We start from the raw sequence: 19,864 nt of genomic DNA on the forward strand, positions 1-19,864 counted from the left end.
AACACAGTATAAATGGAAGTTTTCTATTAGGATAAATGGCAAGCTAAAAAGTGTCTTTGACTTTCATGTATTAGTTGTAGTGGTTTACAGGGTTAATTGTTTTTCTTGAATTGGTTTCCTACTTGTGAAAAACAGAAAAACTATCCATGATTTTTCATACACTATAAATGGTAATTTTAATAAAAATAAATCATATGCTAAATATGGTTTTGAATTCGGTATAGTGGTCAAAGGAGTAAATAAACAAAAAATTAAAAAAAGAAAAAAAAATGGAAAGTTTGTGGATTTTTACAATTTTTTGGCAGCTTTTCCCTTTGTTGATGTGAAATCTTGCTTCAATAAAAGGTACATGCATCATAATCTAATTGCTTGTCACCAAGATTATGTTTGGATTATAATCCAAAAGACATTTTTTTATTTTTTTTTTGGGGTGAATATCCAAAAGACCTTTCCCTCACAATAAACAAAAAATCAGTCTAAGGACATGTTTACATTAGATAATGACAATTTTTTTCCCCCCCTAACAGATGAAATCAACAATATATTTGTTTCATAACAGTCTCTTGAAACTCAAAAAGAACCCCCCCAACAAAAAAAAAAAAAAGTGAGACCCACCAAAAAAGTTCAGGTAACTTTTTATTATTATTTTTTTATCAGTTTTTCAATTTTTTTTTTAAAATAAAGGCAAATTATCTAGTATTCAGAATTTGATAAAATTTAGAGTATTGAAGCCATCAAACTTGTTTATTAAAAGAATTTTGAATGCTGAAAAATATGGTAGTTTGTTATTTTTTAATTATTGCAACAAATTCTAATTTAAAGAGAGTGCACATTTTGAATTTACGATTTGATGGTGTGATGTTTGTTTGAAAAGCATATTAATGGAGCAAATTTAATTTAATATACAGTAATTTATTGTTAGTTGATAAATCCATAATTAAACCCTATAAAATAATATATCAAAAAATAAAATAAAATTTGATGACTCTAATATTGTCGAATAATTTAATAATTTTGGTATTATTCTAAACAAACAATATTAAATTTTGTAAAATATTTATCAAATAAGATGATAAAATTTAATTGATTTAATTTTTATTTATTTATCTAATAATATACTAAAATATATTATTCGGTAAATATTTTGATTTCTATATAACTACCATTTTCTAAAAATATTTATTATTGAAAACTCATATATTTTATCGATATTAATTTGCACGAATATCGATACAAAAATTAATATATGTAATGATATTTTCATAAATTCAAATCACTAAACAAAGCTCTCTAATAAATTCATTGGTAAGTTATGAACCAAATTGTGAAGTAGAGAGAAGTGCAATAGAATACTTTGGTAAGTTACAAAACAATATAATTATATAAAGTACCCTTTCTTTCTCCTTCTCTCCATCTCAACCCCTCTCCCACTTTCTCTTTCACAAAAGAATGGGTAAGGTTGATCAGCAAATTCTTCCTTTCTATACTCATCCTTGTGCCATGAGTAATGAGGAGGAGTTCAACTTAGCTGAATCTATTAAGATATTTTTGCCTTTAACCAAAGAAGTTAGGGTTTTGGTTGTTGATGGTGATGCTGCATGTCTTACTCTAGTTTCAAAAATGCTCCTCATCTTTGGTTATAAAGGTAATAAACAAAGAGATTGTGTATTTATTTTATTTATTTATTTATTTATTATTTTTTTTTTGTATGGTCATATTTCCTTTTTGTTAAGGTTCTTTCTTCTTCTTGATTTCAAATTTATGAAAATGGATTTTTTTTTTTTTAAATTTTTTAGTGACCTTGGTCCATTGCAGAGCAAGCGTGGGGGACAACGCTGGATTTTTAAGTTTATTTTTTTTGAAAAAATATAAATATTTTAATTTTTAGTGGCTTGAAAATTTCATTTCATACTAAACTTTTCTTTAGTTTTAATTAAAAAGAAAAAAGAAAAAAAAAATCTTCCTCCTCCATTAGTATATATGGATTATTATTTACCTTTCGATTGGATTGATACTCTTCATTTGGATTTCCTTTTACACAACTTCATATTTTTTTTTCACACAAAAATATTACTTGCCAAATTTAAAATGCATTTCTACTCTTATATATTTACTTATTTATTTATTATATACATATATATTTTATTTCTTTTTATCTTGGGAATAGGGAAATTCCAACTCAAAAATCGTAACGTCTGTTTTAAGAAAAAGCCATCGAACTATCCCTGAAAGAAAAATTCATTTCTTCTTCTTAGACAAAATTTTTGTTCTTATGTAAACATTTAATTCAAATAAAGTGGAAAATGATAATTAATATGTTAACACATATGAACATCTTCTTTTGCCATCTTATATTGTTAAAGTAATTATTTTTGTTCTCTTTTTATGTGCACTTGTGTTTGTGAAATATTTTAAACTAATTAACGACGAAATATTTTACAAATTATTAGTGTGTATATATATTTATAAGAACTAGCTTTGCTTGTATTTGTTGGTATGTTTGTTTGTTAATTAGATTCTTTTATTGACTCATGATTCATTAAGTATAAGGACATATCAGTCAAAACATTTGTGAAAATTTATGCATATATCAATTCTTTATTTTATTTTTTTTCGCTTGTGAAAATTTATGTTAATACCATAAACATTTAATTAAGATAATTTATAAATATTACAAGGTGTATTACTTTTAATCATTCCTTGAATGTTGCTACCAATGCAAAATTCAACTTTTATAAATTTCATGTATTATGTTATTAATTTACACACATAATTTTTTTTGAAATTCTGGTTCTGCCTCTGCTACTCTCTATTGCTTCTAGTGAAATCATAGAATGTAAAATTATAAAGAGTGATACTAATGGTGACCATTTTCAGATTTTTGATGAAAAAAGTGACCCATAATTATTCTTATTACCTTTAAAAAAAAAATTAAAAAAAAAAACTTAACTTGCTTACCAAGGAAATGGCAACAATTCCAACCACATGAAGATTTTTAACCTAGTTATTTTTCATAACTTCTTAATTTCATAAGCATTATTTTTAGGCTAAAGAGTCCCATTTTGATTCTTTACTTTCCAGCCTAATTTGCTTTTGATTTCACTTCGCAGTTTTGACTGCTACAACAGCAGCTGATGCATTTTCCATCATCAAAGAGAAAGAAGATGAACTCAAACTTATTCTGGCAGAGGTTCATTTGCCAGACATGAATAGATATGAGTTCATTGAGAAAGTGACACAAGTTTCCAAATTGCCTCTTGTCAGTAAGTTTCATTGACAATAAGTTTCATACCTTTAATGTACATAGTTAGACCCGCTTCCAACTGGGTTAAGCATTTAAGCTTTTGGAATACATGGTGATTTAACAATTTTCTTTCTTATTCAATGGGATTTTTTCTTTTTTTCTGGTTTCTCATTGTTTGTATGCAGTTATGTCTGATGATGATGATGACATTTCAATGTTGGGTGGACTGTTCAAAGGGGCTACATTCTATCTTGTCAAGCCAGTGACATTGAACAATATGAAAAACCTTTGGCAGTTTGCTTACATGAACAATAAAGATTTACTACAATTTTCAGACAGTGGGGAGGAGAACAACAATAATATTGTTCAGATTGAATCACAAGGGGAGAATGCTGCTGCAGATGACGAGGTTAGCAAGGACAAAAGAAAGAGGGAGGAAGAGATCAGCGACAACAAAGACGAGGAGATCAATGAAGATAATGATGACTCAAAAGCTCCAAAGAAGGCAAAGCTAGTTTGGAGTGATGAACTGCATACCAAGTTCTTGCAAGCTGTTAATGCATTAGGAATTGAGGGTGAGTAACCTTTTCTTTTTAATCTTATATTGGTAAAGGGATATTTTAATTTCTTGGTGAATTAGAAAATTTGTGAGATTGAATTCTAATTCTTTATTTGATTTTAGATGCACATCCAAAGACCATACTTCAGCATATGAATGTCCCTGGATTGGCAAAAGAAAATATTTCAGGCCATTTGCAGGTTTGTTGTAATTTTCTTGTAATTAATTGCTCAATTTAAACCCCTTGAAAATTTGTGTTTGGTTTTGCCTAAATAATGAAAATCTAAAATAACCCTTTTGAATCTTTTGTATCAAAAAATAAAAGAGAGAGAAAAAAACAGAGAAAAAGCAATAACAATGAAGCTATTTCAGTGATTTGAGCAAGTTCTTAAAATCTACATTAACTCCTGATTGAGAAAAAAACATCAACCAATTTATATATATTCTAGAACCATGCTGTAGCAAATTCTGACATGTTTTTGGAAATTTTGATTGCTCAGAAATATCGAATCTCCTTGAAACGGGAACAAGATGCGATAATGCTGAAGAGCATGAGTAGAGATTGTTTTGATGAACCAGGTTTTGCATCATTCTCTTGTTCATCATCGTCACGAATATTTAATTTACAAGAAGGAACATTTGTCCAATTCCCAAACCACTATTTCTCATCAACAACAACTTCATCTAAGCCACAATTTGGAGTCCCTTTTCAGAAGAATCTGATTACTACTACCACTACTCACATATCTATGCCTAATTCCTTTGAATATTCTGCTTATTATAATCATCATCCTAATCCAGATTATGACCTTCTATACTTGATGAGTACTGGTACTAGAAATGAGACATTATTTGCTATGACATGTAAACAAATAAGCTCTAATCCTACAGGAATGGGGATCACAAATAATAGCATGGAATTGGCAGGTGGGATTGGAATTGGAGAGTTCTGGGAGAGTAATTTCATTAAGAAAGAAGAAGAAGAAGATATTTTCAATGGGAAAATGAGTTTTTCCAATGTGCTTGTTTCTGATTTTGGGAATGCAAAAGATATTCCAACTCTGTTGGATGATTCTGAACAACAAGTAGAACAAGTGGAGCAAATTCCAGTGCTTTCAACAACCACAACAACAACACCACCAGCACAATCAGAGAAGCAAGAAAAGATAGACATTTTTGGTGAAAAAAGTGGAGAAACCGAGCTGTTTGACTTCACAAAACAGTCAACTGTAGTTTTCCGGGATGAGGATTTGGATGACTTCTGGTAATTAATTAAATTAGTTACTAGCTAGTTGCTCTTAATCCAACAATCTATTTAGTACATGATATGCTTTTATAATAAATTAGGGTAGTTTCATTTAGGGTTTTTTAATTTCCCTTTTGTCTTTTAAGTTGTTGATCAACTAGCTTGGACTTTAAGATTTGCCAATTGCCATGAACCAAAAAAGAGAAGCATGAGTTGGTAAGGCAAAGCGAGAACGCTAACAATCTAATGTTGTTGTCGAGTTTGTAAAATGGTAGTTTTGGATATGTATATTAATGAGTAATGCATGAATATGTTACATAGTTGTATGTATTTTTCTATGTATGAGTCTCCATTTTTATAATATGTTGACACCGGGAAGGTGGAGAGAATCGTTGTAAATTTAAAAAAAATTAAATAACTAGACATTGTAAGTTGTGACTTTTAACTACTAAATTTTAGAACCAGAATATAATTTTCATTCCAGAGGAAGAGAATACCCTCATATGTACTTTTAACAACAAAAAAAATCGAGGTGTCAAACTTTTTGATAGTGATTGGTGACAAAATAATGAAATCTTACAAATTTTGAGATTTTTATTCATTTATGTAAGTTAGGGGAAGGGGATAATTTTAGGACCTTATCAAATTCAAGTGCGTTTAACAATTGTAATCTATATATGTATATATTTATATATATATAAACTCACTCATGACAAACTGACACAAGTCTTGAATTGGAGTTTCCAACAAACAAATATAAAAATTTAAAAAGAAAAAAAAAATTGAATTCCCCATCCTAATATAAAAATAAAAAGTAAAAAAACCCATGGGAAAATCAGTAAACGTCTACACAAAGGACATGAGTTAGATTTCAGAGACCATGTAAACAAGCAATTTTGGTGGAATGGAAAGCATGTTTGCAATTAGGCAGACGTATCATGTGGTCAATCTCACTTTTTCCTTTCTTTTTTTTTCTTTTTTTCTTTTTTTTTGTTTTGAGAAAAAAAATAGCTCTTAGTAATATCTAATATCATAGATATTAGATCGTAGTCATGTGTTATACGGCATTGGGGCATAAAATCATTGAGGCAATAACGAAGCTTGCTAGGCTTCGAACCTCAACAGCAAGCTTCGAACCTCAATTTTCTTTTATTAAACTACCACCGTTGATGGTGTTCAGTCTCACTTTTGTTGTAATTGTTGTTGTTGGTGTCGTCCCACAATACTTGGTAGCAAATACAGCAATCGTCTTCCAATTGAAACTGACCATCATCATCATCATCATCAATAGGAACGATTAATCTATGCTCATTCAACTTGTCAAATACATCTCTTAGAAGTTTGGGCTTCAAAATCTCATCCAGTAAGCCACTCCTTACCAATTCTATTTGGGCTGCCAACAGAAATTTTAATTTCAATTTGAATCCTGCTGAGTTGGCCCAAACAGAAGAGTGGTTGGAATTCTAGGTCAAAGACCAAGCCCATGTCAATTTAACTCTTTAAGAATAATATAAAAAAAAAAAAAAATACGCTTCAATATATAATATTTGTACATGGTTTTATTTCGTAGAAAGTAGGTTGCTAACTTTAGCAGTTAAATATGCCAAAGTATATACTTTCGAAGCCTGCTATTGAACTTAAAGAGTCATCATCAAGAGGATTTAGCTAATCCCTATGTGTTAACATTCGCTACAAGCATTCATCTAGTTAAATCTGATCAAGCATTCGTCTAATTAAATCTAATTAGACAATTGCCAAAATTTAATTCTTTGTTGCAATTTCTAAACCCTAGTGATCATGACCGATAAGAGGCTGAAGAATTATGCTGATGAATATATTGACCTAAAATTAAATCTTTGCGATTGATTCTGTTCAAGAAAAGTACACATTAAAATTCAAAATGGAAAATTACAATCAAAGAAGCCTAAGAACTATGCTGATGATTTTATTGAAGAATATTGTGCAATTAGTTGAATATTGTATAGCACATCAAATTTAAAACTGAATCAAAGAAAATGAAATTGATGAAAAAAAAAGGTTTAATACGCAAGCCAAAATAAAATCAGCACGAAAGACATGAATCATCACCATCATACACTTACTTTGTCATGCAGAAACAGAGGTCTGTTAGAACGAGTAGAAGATCAGCAAGAAGATCCGAAATGGAAAAGCCATTTTTTTTCTTTCATTTTCTTCTCCTCCCTCTTATTTCTTCATCCATAAGACTTTTTATTCTCAAAAAAACAGAGCTCTGTTTTTTAAGGTCTGATTCTTGAAAAAACTCTTCAGGGACTCTTCGTTGTACTACATGCCAGCTTTCGGAGTCGTCAATAACCATGAAATCCAAAACTTTCTATATATGCAGTACTCCACAACCTTGCCAACTTCGTCAACAGACACTTTTGAAGAAGGCCCGTGACCAGTATACGTGATAGAGAAGCCGATTGAGATATTGAATTAGGTACCTCAACTCAGCTTCAATGTGAAAAACGATCTCTGTCCTATAAAACAACGTCCATTGCTGAGTTGAACAAGACTTGAGAGAGAGGGGATTTATGAGATTTTCTAACTACGGGTATTGTTGAAGAGGAGAATGTGTGTTGATTGATGTGGTTTTGGGGCATTTAACAGCGTTGGGTAAATTGGGTATTCTATATGTCCACATGGAATTATTACCTAATTCCACATGTTAACTTGGAATTATCTTAATTGTGAAAGTTTATTTATTTATTTATTTATTGGGAAAACTTTATTTCAAGATCAAGAAATGCAATTTGGTTCTAACTACTTGGCCAATCAGTTAAAATCGGTTGTTTTTCAGTTAGATAATTGGTTTTTTTTTTATTTTATATATATTAATATTATATATATTAGTAGTATTTATTATTATTATTATTTGTCTTTAACAAGCCTATACCTACATTTATTTATCTAGTGATTGAAGTTGACTGCATATTTGCCGAAGTTTTTGAAATGGGATTGTTTTCCTTAAGTGAGTTGGGATTAGGATCCATGTAATGTATTGTTTATTTGATGAGCTAATTTTGTTTATTTTTGCAGGTTTTCATTTCAATGGAGTAATTCGGAAGAAAAAATTAATGGATACAGAAAATCGTAGTATTGTAAATCTGATTTCAGTTTAGTTATATGTATATATATATATATATAGGGTGAAATGAGTTGAAATTATGAAAATAAGGGTTTTGATTTCACCAAAAAATTATGTGTTTATATTTAGGGTGAGATGAGTTGAAATGATGAAAATAATGGTTTTGATTTCACCAAAAAAAAAAAACACAATGATTTTGCTATTAGTTGTCTTTAATGGTTTTGATTTCACCAAAAAAAAAACACAATGATTTTGCTATTAGTTGTCTTTCATGGCCTCCAAGCATTACATATAAATTTTAAATTCTATACCAATTACATAATAAGTTAGAAGTATTTATGTAAGAAATTTTTGAATAAAACAAACAAAAAAAAAATTACAAAATTAGTTAAGATAAACAATTAATATTAATAGCAAATTTTAAAAAAAAAATAGATGAAATAAAAAAAATAAAAATAAAAAATAAAAAAACCTTAAAATTCTATTAAGACAAAAATATAACATTGAGTGCAAATTTAAAAGTCACATGAACTGGGTTATAAAAAGTTAACATATAAATATATACAAAAATTAAAATTGAATGTGCAATATAAAACTAAAAATTAATTTTCTATTCTATAATAAAATATCAAATATGATATTATACATTATCTTTATGATAAATAAATGATTTATATAATTAGGATAAACTTTAAATTTAAAGTGTCAATATATTATATTTTAGATTTTGTAGATTTTTTTTTTTTTTTTTTTGGAGGGGACCAATTATAGTTATTTTTTTCAAAAATCATTGGGGATATATATATAATTCTATGAAAGCTCAAGATATCATGGCATTCAGACCCATGTCATGCCTTTTCTTTGGGGCTTTTAGAGTTTACACATAACATAACGTTGCCTTTATAAGCGAATGATTTGCAGACACAGACCAGTTGAAGGTAAACTACTTTTTGGGTACAAAAAGATCGGTCTCTGAAGATTTATTTTTTTTATTTTTTTATTTTTATTTCAAGTGTGTGTTTTTATAGTTTCTATAGCCTTCCTTTCTCTTCTGGGGAAAGACGAGATGGTTGGGCTTGATTGCATCCTCTGCTTGGTTACTTTCTCTGATGCTAAATGAAAAGTTCTTATATCCAGAATATCGAAGTTCTTTCCAACAATAGGTTTCCTTTCAGGACTGATTGCCTCTCTACAGATATAATTTGGTAACATATTTTATTTTCTATTAATATCTGCTGTACCTGCAATGAGTTTTTCCTGTGATTTTGTTGTACTTCATTTGTGTATGGTCCATTTGATAATTTATTGCATGAGGAAGAAATAATTACTATGTCCTAATTTGAAAGTACACTTATGTTTCAACCGTATCATGTATGCTTTTCTATTTATATATACTTGTCTTGCATTTTGTGGTCGAGCTAGATGAATATGCTGCTACTTTACCACACAAGTTATGGTCAAGTTCACTCATTCATTTCTTTTTTCTTTATTTCTGTATTCATTTATTTCTTTTCATAAGCTGGTATGGATCTTAAGCCTGTTTTGTTGCTATGATTTTGATGCCCTGAGCAGCAAATGAGCACATAATGCTGCTAGACTCAAACATATGTATAGTACAGGTCCGCTGTCCAATAGAAGCGATGCAGAGTCTTACTAAATGACTCTGTACAGGTGACCATTGTGTTTTTTGAGCTGTGGTATGCTACTTTCCATCTTACATGTTATACCTGATTAGAGTTAATGATGTGGAAGTTTTTCTGTTTTTCTTGTTTTTGAGCTCTGGTATGCAATTTTTTCTGAAGATATTTTCAATGGAAAATATGAGTTTTTACCAATGTGGGTATTTCTGGTTTTGGGAATGCAAAAGATTATCCATATCTCTGGTGGATAATTAACAAGTGCTACAACAAGGACAGGATCGATTTCCAGACTTCCAATATTGTCCCCACCACCATTCTAACTGAATTAAAATAATAATAATTATAAAAAATAAAAAAAAAATAAAAAAAACATTTGGGGCAGAGAATGGAGGAGCTGATAAGTTGTTTGATTTCACAATATGGTCAACTGTACTTTTCCTTGATGAAGATTTGGATGATTTCTGGTAAATCAACTAGCAGCTAGTTTACTAGAAGAAAGGGTATTTACTATTATCTTGTTGTCTAGTTTGAAAAATTCAGTGTTTGTATCTACAAATATGCGTAGTTCGGATGCATGAAAATGTGAAATGTATTGGATTCTCTCTCTTTATTTTTATGCTTGGTCTTTCTTAGTTGTATACGTTTTTCTGTCTTCATCATTTTCAGAATAGAGGACATATGAAGCTTAAGCCTTAAAAGTTTGTGTGTATATATAATTTTTTTTTTAATTATTATTATTATTTTTGTTCTGGTAGGAAATCTATGACTATCAGATTGCAAATGCTTATTTATATGGAAAAATTATTACTGCTTCGAAAACTTACAAACACCTCATTGTACATTTACTCAAGTTTTAATTTGTGCCCTAAATTGTTTTGTGAAGCAATGTGCCCTCTGAACTTTGGCAGTGTCAATTTACCCTTTCTTAAATTTTTTCGAGAATTAGGGGGACAAAAAAAAAAAAAAAAAAAGAAAGAAGAAAAAAGTATACATATAAAGATTGATTAGTATTCAAATTTTTATATCACTAAAACATGTCAAACATTTTCCTTTTTCAAAATTGACAAGAATTAATTGAAAAATAGTAACAAATAAATTGTCTTGGTCCCTTTTTTCTAATATAATGCTGTTCAAAAAAATTATATATATATATATATATATATAAACAAAGATAGAACGATGCTAAAGTTCATGGAGGAAATTGCTTTGAAAAATAAGAAGATGAAGAAGAAGAAGGTTTGAAGAACAAAATGAAACTTGGATGAACATAAAAGGGGGTATTTTATAAGAACACAAGCAGAAGACATACTGACAAATATAGCAACTATAAAAGCGGAACAAATAATCAAAGTTACCATATTTCCTGTCATTCAAATTCAGGGTAAAGAAAAAAATAATTATATGATAACAGAGTTTGAACTTTTGAATCAAACAACATCCTCTTGATGATGATGATCAGCAATAATGATGTTGTTGTCCGGCTCAGGTTCAATCTTCTGAGGGGCAAAAAATTGATTGAAAATGTGTTTGAAAGTAAAAACCAAATTACAGATAAACAAGGTGAAAAAAAGGATGGCAGAGAGGATGTTGACAGAGAAAACCCAGTACCAATTTGAGACTTGTTCTTGATCATCGTGATCATGACCATCTTTTGGGTTGTATTTGTGATGTTTCATATCCTCTATAGCCATTATTATCAGATAAACACCAAAACAAGCACCTCCCATGTCTATGCACATCTTCATCCCATAGTGATACACATTTCCACATTTGTTCTTCTCCATTAATAATATTGAGAGAGAGAGAGAGAGAGGAATATATCTGCACAGAAGATTACACTACTACTGCTAACCTATAACCCACTTAATTTGATGTTCTTTTTGGTTTTATCCACCTCTCTCAACTATCACTACTCAAAGATGATAAAACCCTAGCTATAACTTTGAACTCTGAAGTGCATTTTTGAAATCTAGGGAAGCCAAAAATCTTCTGTATATCTATATATATACACACACATTTGAAAGCAGTTATTTGAATATCCTCTCTCCCAAAAAATATCCACTTTTCTCTAACTGGCTATCCAATAATGATAATTTGTTTTATGTGTTTATCCATGACCTATTCTCAAGTGTTATTTCAGTTCAATTAGAGGACTATTCTACTATATTTCCTCATAAGTTTTGGATATAATTCTTTCAATGGAATTCAAGTTTTTAGTATCTTAAACTCAAATTTATATAATTCTTTCAATGGACTTCAAGTTTATAATATCTTACTATTTGATAACTTAAATTTAAATTTAAATGGATTAGCCTAGTTCGGGACAATCCAAGAGTAAAATCCTCTTTTTTTTTTTTGGTAATAATTAACCTGGTCTAAAATTCATTTTTTCTTGGGTAATAACCTGGTCTAAATCCCTCACTCCAAAAAAAATAAGATAAAAAAAGATTAGCCAACTTCACACACCAATCATTTTTCTAATTATTTTATTTTTAAAAATAAAATCGAACAACCAAAATAATTGGAAATTAAAATTTCAAAAAAATCTGGAGTCATGCCACCTTGGAATGAAATTATATGAGATACGTGCTAAGATTTGAAATCTTAAATCTTTTATTTATTTTTTTTAATTTTGTATGTTAAAGTTTACAAATGAGAAAATGGTAAAAAATACATTCATTCCTATATTTAAGATATAATAATTTTTTTAAAAAAAAAAGATAAATATTAAAAAGGCATAGATGTTGATGTTTATTATTTTGAATAGCAAAAAATGTGGAAGCAGTTATTTCATAATTTAACATTTACTAAAGACTTATATATATATATATATATATATAAAATATATATAGATATATAGATATATAGCAAAAACAATTTTTTCTATTTTCATTCTTGAAATTATTCAAAAATATTGTTATCCGATACATTCTTGAATTCTAAAGTTACAAAATTCACTTATGCAATTTTTGATTTGACTTTTGTTCAACAAAAAGGGGGAAATTATTACAAAATGTTACCGTTTCATGCCTTTTAGTTCTCATCACCTAAAATTTTATCCAAAAAAAGAGAGGAAAAAAAAAAAAAACAATGGAAAAGTAGAAGAAAATATGTTTAAGAATTTATGAAAGTACAATTTTAACCTATATAACGAATATTTGGTGATAAAAATTACATGGGTAATTTTGTCCTTTTATCTCATTTATTATATTCCATTAGTGTATGTTTGTTTTTGGTTATTATTCCTGGAAGCAGTGTTTTGGCTCAGAAAGCAGAAACGACATGACTTCACCTCCTCTTCTCCTCCAGTATCTCCCGCCACTACCTTCAGCTACTACTTACAGACAGAGGCTGAAACCTCCGCGCCGTGCGCACGATAGCGTATCCGGCGCAGGAAGAACATCACCACCTAATGTGATAGGTTGCTGTGGAACGAAAAGTGGGAGAAGAGGAAGTAGTTCGGATGACTACCACGCCACTCTCAAAGCTCTCAATTCCAGAGGCCGCTTTCCCAGAAAATCTCTCGGCCAGGTTTTCCACACTCTTCTCTCTGTTTTTGTTTTTCTTGGAAAGAAAGTGACCGAGGAAACGGCGTTATCTTTGTGCTTTTTGGTTGGTTGCCGTGAAAATGTAGGAAATACTGGATGTGGGTAATTTTGTTTTCATTTAGATTGGTAAAAATATGTTGTGCTTTTGGTTAAAAATGTATACTTTATGTTGTTCTGGAAATGGGTTTGGTTGAATTTGAGCTGTAACTTGCAATAATTCAGTGGAACATATTGTTGAACACTGAGTGGACATTGTGAGAAGTTGACTCTGGCTTTGTTTTGTCCTATTTTCCTTTTGGTTTTCTATGCTGCAGCACTACATGTTGAACTCTGAGATTAACGAGCAGCTTGCAAATGCTGCTGATGTTGGAGAAGGTGATGTGGTATTGGAAATTGGGCCAGGAACAGGCTCTTTGACTAACGTTCTTATTGATGCAGGCGCAATTGTTCTTGCAATTGAAAAGGTTAGTCGGATATCTGAATGAGCTTCTGTTTTAAATAGTTGTCTGCAACAGAATTGTCAACATTTTGAGTTTTGTAAATACGGGTTACAGCATAATTCATTTCACCACCTAATTGTCATTATGAAGTTGTTGACTTGTTGCAATGGAAGTATGAGAGTAATATAAAGTTCTGAAGCTTTTATGGATATTGCTGTCCTTTGTTTTCTGTTTGATATTACTGACTCATTTCATGCATTGTTTGTGGGCTTTAGGATCCACATATGGCTGCTCTTGTGAATGAAAGATTTGCAGGCACAGACAGGTTGAAGGTAAGCTATATATTGGGTACAAAAGAATTATCTTTCATTAAAAAAATGTGTTTTTAATTTATATTATTTTTATATTTTGATTATTGAAGTAACTTGATATCTTTCTTTTGGGGAAAGATGGGATGTGTGCTCTTCGATGCATCATCCAAACAGTTACCTTTCTTGCTGCTAAATGAAAAGTTATGATAGTTGAAACAAAAGGAATAAATTGTCTATTTACATATTTAGTTTGATTCTTACTATATGATCTATTCTTATACCTGCTGTATGTGATAAATTCCTCCTGTAATTTCCTTTTTTTTTTCTTTTTTTTCTTTTTTTTTTTAATGCTTTGCCTGTAGAATGTCCATCAAATAATTACTGCAAGGTGAAGAAATAATTATCTTCAGTAGATCACGCTTGAAGATGTTAAATTCCTGAGTTTGAAAACTATAATGTTCCATTCCTGAGTAAATGAATGAGTTTGCCCCCTACCATCTATAATTACAACTAGTATTCCATTACTTTGTTTTTCAACCATCTCCTATATGCTTTTGTATTCTTAACTTATCTTACATTTTCTGGTCAAATGAGCTAATTTACTTCTATTCTTTAGTTTCCTATTATGTTCATTTCTTTCATTTTTTTTTATTTTTTTTTTCCTGATAGGACTGTACCATGTTTATATAAGTTCTTTGATTTTGAATGATTGACTTTGACTTGGTAGAGGACAGAATAGAATATATATTGAACTTTTAGATTGTGCAATTTTTTGGGGAAAGATGGGATGTGTGCTCTTCGATGCATGATCCAAACAGTTACCTTTCTTGCTGCTAAATGAAAAGTTATGATAGTTGAAACAAAAGGAATAAATTGTCTATTTACATATTTAGTTTGATTCTTACTATATGATCTATTCTTATACCTGCTGTATGTGATTAATTCCTCCTGTAATTTCCTTTTTTTTTTCTTTTTTTTCTTTTTTTTTTTAATGCTTTGCCTGTAGAGTGTCCATCAAATAATTACTGCAAGGTGAAGAAATAATTATCTTTCAGTAGATCACGCTTGAAGATGTTAAATTCCTGAGTTTGAAAACTATAATGTTCCATTCCTGAGTAAATGAATGAGTTTGCCCCCTACCATCTATAATTACAACTAGTATTCCATTACTTTGTTTTTCAACCATCTCCTATATGCTTTTGTATTCTTAACTTATCTTACATTTTCTGGTCAAATGAGCTAATTTACTTCTATTCTTTAGTTTCCTATTATGTTCATTTCTTTCATTTTTTTTTTATTTTTTTTTCCTGATAGGACTGTACCATGTTTATATAAGTTCTTTGATTTTGAATGATTGACTTTGACTTGGTAGAGGACAGAATAGAATATATATTGAACTTTTAGATTGTGCAATTTTTTGGGTTCCTGTTGTTGGAAATGCAATGAATATGATTCCACACCATCTTTAATTTGAATCTTGTAGGTTTTGAATGAGGATTTCGTCAAATGTCACATTCGCTCACATATGATGCCACTGATAAATAGTATAAAGCCCTTGGGCAGAAATTCAAGATATGCAAAAGTGAGCTCTCTAATATCCGAATATGCTTTGCAGTTTTTGTTTTAATATTTATTTTATGTATCTCTTACTATTTGTTGCACCATCTTCTCAAATTTTGATGAGGATTATTATCTGTCTGATGCAACTTCAAAATAATTCAGAAAACAGTGATATGACAATAAAATTCCCTCATAATATTTTTAGAAAAAATAAATTACTGAAATAATGTTGATCAGAGGTATAGGCCTACACACAAATTGTCATAGGATTGTACTAAATGCTTTGACAAATGAACTAAGTGGAATATTTATATTTTGAGCTTCAAGTCTGTGTGTGCATTCACAATCAGTAAATTCATAACTTGAGATGGCTAAGTCTTATGACAACAGTTCTTTCTTGAAGTGTGTGTATGTTTATGTGTGTGTGTGTGTGTGTGTGTGTGTGTGGTAAACTCATAACTTGAGATGGATTAGTCTTATGAACGGTTCTCCTTGCTCATGTATGTCTTCTGGCTACAATTGTCCTTGCTTCACTTACTTTCTTACCCTATGCAAATGGAAAATGGCACATTTAAAGATTCAGAATTCACAGCCCTCTTTTATGTGTGTATGTGTGTGTCAGTGAAACTCATAACTTGACATGGTGTGTGCGTATGTGTGTTACCGTAAACGCCATAACTGTTTTTGTCTGTGCGTGCGCGTACAGTAAACTCATAACTTGACGTGGTATGTGTATGTGCGCATATTGTAAACTCATAACTTGACATTGGGTGTGTTTATTATAGTAAACTCATAACTTGATATTGTGCTCTATGTGTGTGTTAAGGTAAACTCATAACTTGACATGGGGTGTGTGTGTGTGTGTGTGTGTGTTAAAGTAAACTCATAATTTGACATGGTATGTTTGTGTGTGTGTGTACAGTAAACTCATAACCTGAGATGGTTAAGTGACATGGCAACAATTATCCTTGCTTGACTTACTTTCATACCCTAGGCAAATGGCATGTTTAAAGATTCAGAATTCACAGCCCTCTTGACTAAACGTGCCAGGTAGAGCTGTAGCCATGTATCTGATCATTTGACCAAGTTTGAAGGTTTTATTTCCTCAATATAGGCTGTCCATAGTGAGCACATTGTCTTCAACTTCTTTTATAGCATTGAAGTATGACACTCAAAACTTTTTTGTTGAAATTTTTTATCTGTGTATATTTATATATATTGAGCATATTAATTTCTTTGTCGCAGGTAGTTTCAAATATACCCTTTAATATAAGCAAGGATGTGGTAAAACAACTTCTTCCACTGGGTGACATTTTTTCAGAAGTAGTTCTTTTACTCCAGGTTGTCAATTTGTCTCCCTATCCCATCCTATGGATTTTATGATTGTAATATCTGTGTGTCATGTAATGAGGTAATTGCTTGGTGTTCCCAAAGTACGTTACCCCCACATTCAAGAGATTGGCATCTAGGGCACATCCGCACATGTATGGTTCACTTCCATATGAATGAGAACCTTGTATTCAATGAGTATTAAATAATAATTTACACCATCTAATATTTCTATAGATATTTTGAAGTGAAATAGTTAAAGGTTTCTTGAGTTAGTCATTTTTTTTTTTAAAATTCATTCACTTTCTGGTCATGTTAACATCATCATCTAAGTTTGTTTGTTCCATTCTTACAATCAGTATGAAGCTGACAAATGTAATAGCAGAAACTCTGATTGTAGAGGTGGGAAAGAGTTTTTTAGGGTGAAAAGTTCAAGGTGACAGAAAGATTTATTTTTCAATAATTTATTTAAAACAACAGAAAATATGATTGTTTTGAAGGATATGATTTTTGGAAACATATAGTCATAAGCATTTCCATATGATAAGGCATCTCATTCTGAACTCTGTTTTCTTTTCTTCTTTTCAGTTCTCTAAATATATTTCTAAACATTGTTTCAATTCAAGAAAGCTTTTCTATGTTGGTAGTTCTAGAAATTCCAGTTTAATGACCCAGTAACATCTTAAAAACAAGTACTATGCGCCAATTTTATGGAACCTATTTCCTCATTTGAATACTCGATTTGATTCGAATTAACAATCCTTTCCATTTAGTGATTTAAAGATCTGTCTTCCCACGCTTCTGAAATGACTAAACATTTTCAGGAGGAGACAGCATTGCGCTTGGTGGAATCATCTCTGCGGACCTCTGAATACCGACCTATCAACATCTTTGTCAATTTCTATTCAGGTATTTCTCATTGTTTTTCTGTAGGTCTACTTTTCTTATTCCTTTGTCCTCAAGGACAGTCCTGGGTGTAATGGTCACTAATTTTCTAGGACCCAGCCTGGGAACATGTCTGTCCTTCAGAATTGCTACTTCAACTTCAAGTGGTACTGCACTTGGAACATATAACATGATTTTAATTGTATTAGTGCATCAAAAGATTGAGTTGACAATCTGAGAAATTCTGTCCCAGTGACACAAAACTGTTAGTTTCTTCAGGTCAATAATAACTTCTTATTACTTGAAGCAAATACAAGTTAACAGACATTAGATCTGGAGAGTTCTGCACCTACCTGTTACCCGAAATACTCCACAGTATTTGTATAAAGTTATTTTGACTCAGGTTTACATTGTGAATTCCTGTTGCAGATCCTGAATTCAAATTTAAGGTGCCAAGGACATGCTTTTTCCCTCGGCCTAATGTAAGTGAATCATGATCTCATGAAGCTACTTGATGCTGTTAATTGTATCTTAATAATGTTAATTGGTACCTGCTCTACCTCCCTATTTTTCATAAGCTCAGAACGCCCAGCAGATTTATAACAACTGACATAAACATATTGTAGGAACAGGAAATGTGTCTTTCTGAGATACTCATCATTACTAGGAGTTACCACTTTGTAGCACTCAACTTTGAGTACATCCACGGTGCATGACTTGATAAGTTTGAAACTGTTTTTGAATTATGTAGAAAATCTCCTGTTACCCTGTATAAAATTATGGCTGCTAAACCTTGTTTTGCCAACTAAAAATATTGTGCCACTGCAATGAAAAGTCAATTTACATAAAAAAAACTATTTGGCTTTCTACTATTGATGGGGTCTCGGTTCAATATTTTCTGTAGCCAAGTCTTTCTTTGCTGATTTAGAACCTGTCATGTTTATTATTTACCCAGGATTTAATTCTGGGAAAAGCTACCATAGTTAGAAGATATCAAATTTAGTTGGAAACAGATATAGGTCAGTGGACAGCAGGATATAGAGTGATGACTATTTCAAACAAAATTCATTCAAATGACACTGCTTCTAATCCTAGTTTGTGCTTCCACAGGTTGATGCTGCTGTTGTCACATTTAAGCTAAAGCAACCTCAAGACTACCCCTCAGTTTCTTCCACGAAAAGCTTCTTCTCAATGGTTGATTCGGTTTAAGCCTTCTATTAAAGGGAACGTTTTTTGCCTCCTCAAATCTGTCTGCTGACACATTTATGCTGATGCAGATCGCTTCTGCTTTCAACGGGAAGCGCAAGATGCTGCGAAAAACACTCCAGCACATATGCACCTCCTCTGAGATTGAAGAGGCTTTAGGAAACATTGGTCTACCAGCTACGGTATATATGATCATTTGATAGTTTATTTCATAAGCTTCGGTCGACTATTTGATTCCATTTCTCCAAATGATGCCTCTAATCATATTCGACCTGCAGTCAAGACCAGAGGAGCTCACTTTAGATGATTTTGTGAGGCTGCACAATGTGATGATGGACATTTAAAGTTCAGTGGTTTTCCCGGAAATGCATCCTCAAAAGAAGCTTGCAGGCACAAGCACATATGCTCTTTCAATCTTTTGACTTGCACCTGATTACTTTTAAACAGGGCAGCATCACAATGGTGATAAATTGCTGTAGCTAATTAGCTAATCCCAGTGTTTGCCTGAAGATGAATGGAAAGTCCACTCAGAGAGCTCATATTGTAAAAATGTTTCCAAAGAGATTTGGCGGCAAAAGTTAAAGTGGAAGCGGCATTTTTTGGCTCCCAACAAATATGTTCATTAGGTTACAATTGTACACCATATAATGTTGTACTACTTTTAGGTTACAATTGTACATCATATAATGTTGTACTACTTTTAGGTTAAAAATAAAATAAACAAGGTAACACATTCATTCTGCAATAAGATCAGCATACTGGGAGGAAAACCCAATTTCTTGTTCAG

General features: G+C 31.0%; 2 protein-coding genes across 6 annotated transcripts; both read left to right on the top strand.

Moving 5' to 3' along the window:
* The first annotated feature begins 1,436 nt into the window (after positions 1-1,436).
* Positions 1,437-5,318, top strand: LOC107432664 (two-component response regulator ARR14). 2 transcript variants are annotated; one of them, XM_048465728.2, is made up of 6 exons: positions 1,437-1,645; positions 3,111-3,263; positions 3,430-3,819; positions 3,927-4,003; positions 4,304-4,382; positions 4,695-5,318. In XM_048465728.2, the coding sequence occupies exons 1-6, from the start codon at positions 1,450-1,452 to the stop codon at positions 5,069-5,071; spliced, it is 1,272 nt and encodes a 423-aa protein (XP_048321685.2). In that variant the 5' UTR covers positions 1,437-1,449; the 3' UTR covers positions 5,072-5,318. The 2 variants fall into 2 exon arrangements, with proteins under 2 accessions (XP_048321685.2, XP_060668988.1); XM_060813005.1 differs by having other exon boundaries at positions 4,304-5,318.
* Positions 5,319-13,042: 7,724 nt separating this feature from the next.
* LOC107432668 (ribosomal RNA small subunit methyltransferase, chloroplastic) lies at positions 13,043-19,863 on the top strand. Of its 4 annotated transcripts, none has more exons than XR_009634897.1 (12): positions 13,043-13,329; positions 13,661-13,810; positions 14,062-14,118; positions 15,581-15,679; positions 16,903-16,998; positions 17,811-17,895; positions 17,985-18,038; positions 18,301-18,353; positions 18,982-19,065; positions 19,149-19,259; positions 19,356-19,742; positions 19,782-19,863. XR_009634897.1 is itself a non-coding variant. In XM_016043853.4 (11 exons), the coding sequence occupies exons 1-11, from the start codon at positions 13,081-13,083 to the stop codon at positions 19,419-19,421; spliced, it is 1,104 nt and encodes a 367-aa protein (XP_015899339.3). In that variant the 5' UTR covers positions 13,043-13,080; the 3' UTR covers positions 19,422-19,863. The 4 variants fall into 4 exon arrangements, 2 of the variants coding, with proteins under 2 accessions (XP_015899339.3, XP_015899340.2); XR_007238498.2 differs by having other exon boundaries at positions 19,356-19,703; positions 19,743-19,863; XM_016043853.4 differs by having other exon boundaries at positions 19,356-19,863.
* The last annotated feature ends 1 nt before the right edge of the window (position 19,864 follows it).

This window comes from Ziziphus jujuba, chromosome 11 (genome assembly GCF_031755915.1).
Source record: "Ziziphus jujuba cultivar Dongzao chromosome 11, ASM3175591v1".
Classification (NCBI taxonomy): domain Eukaryota; kingdom Viridiplantae; phylum Streptophyta; class Magnoliopsida; order Rosales; family Rhamnaceae; genus Ziziphus; species Ziziphus jujuba.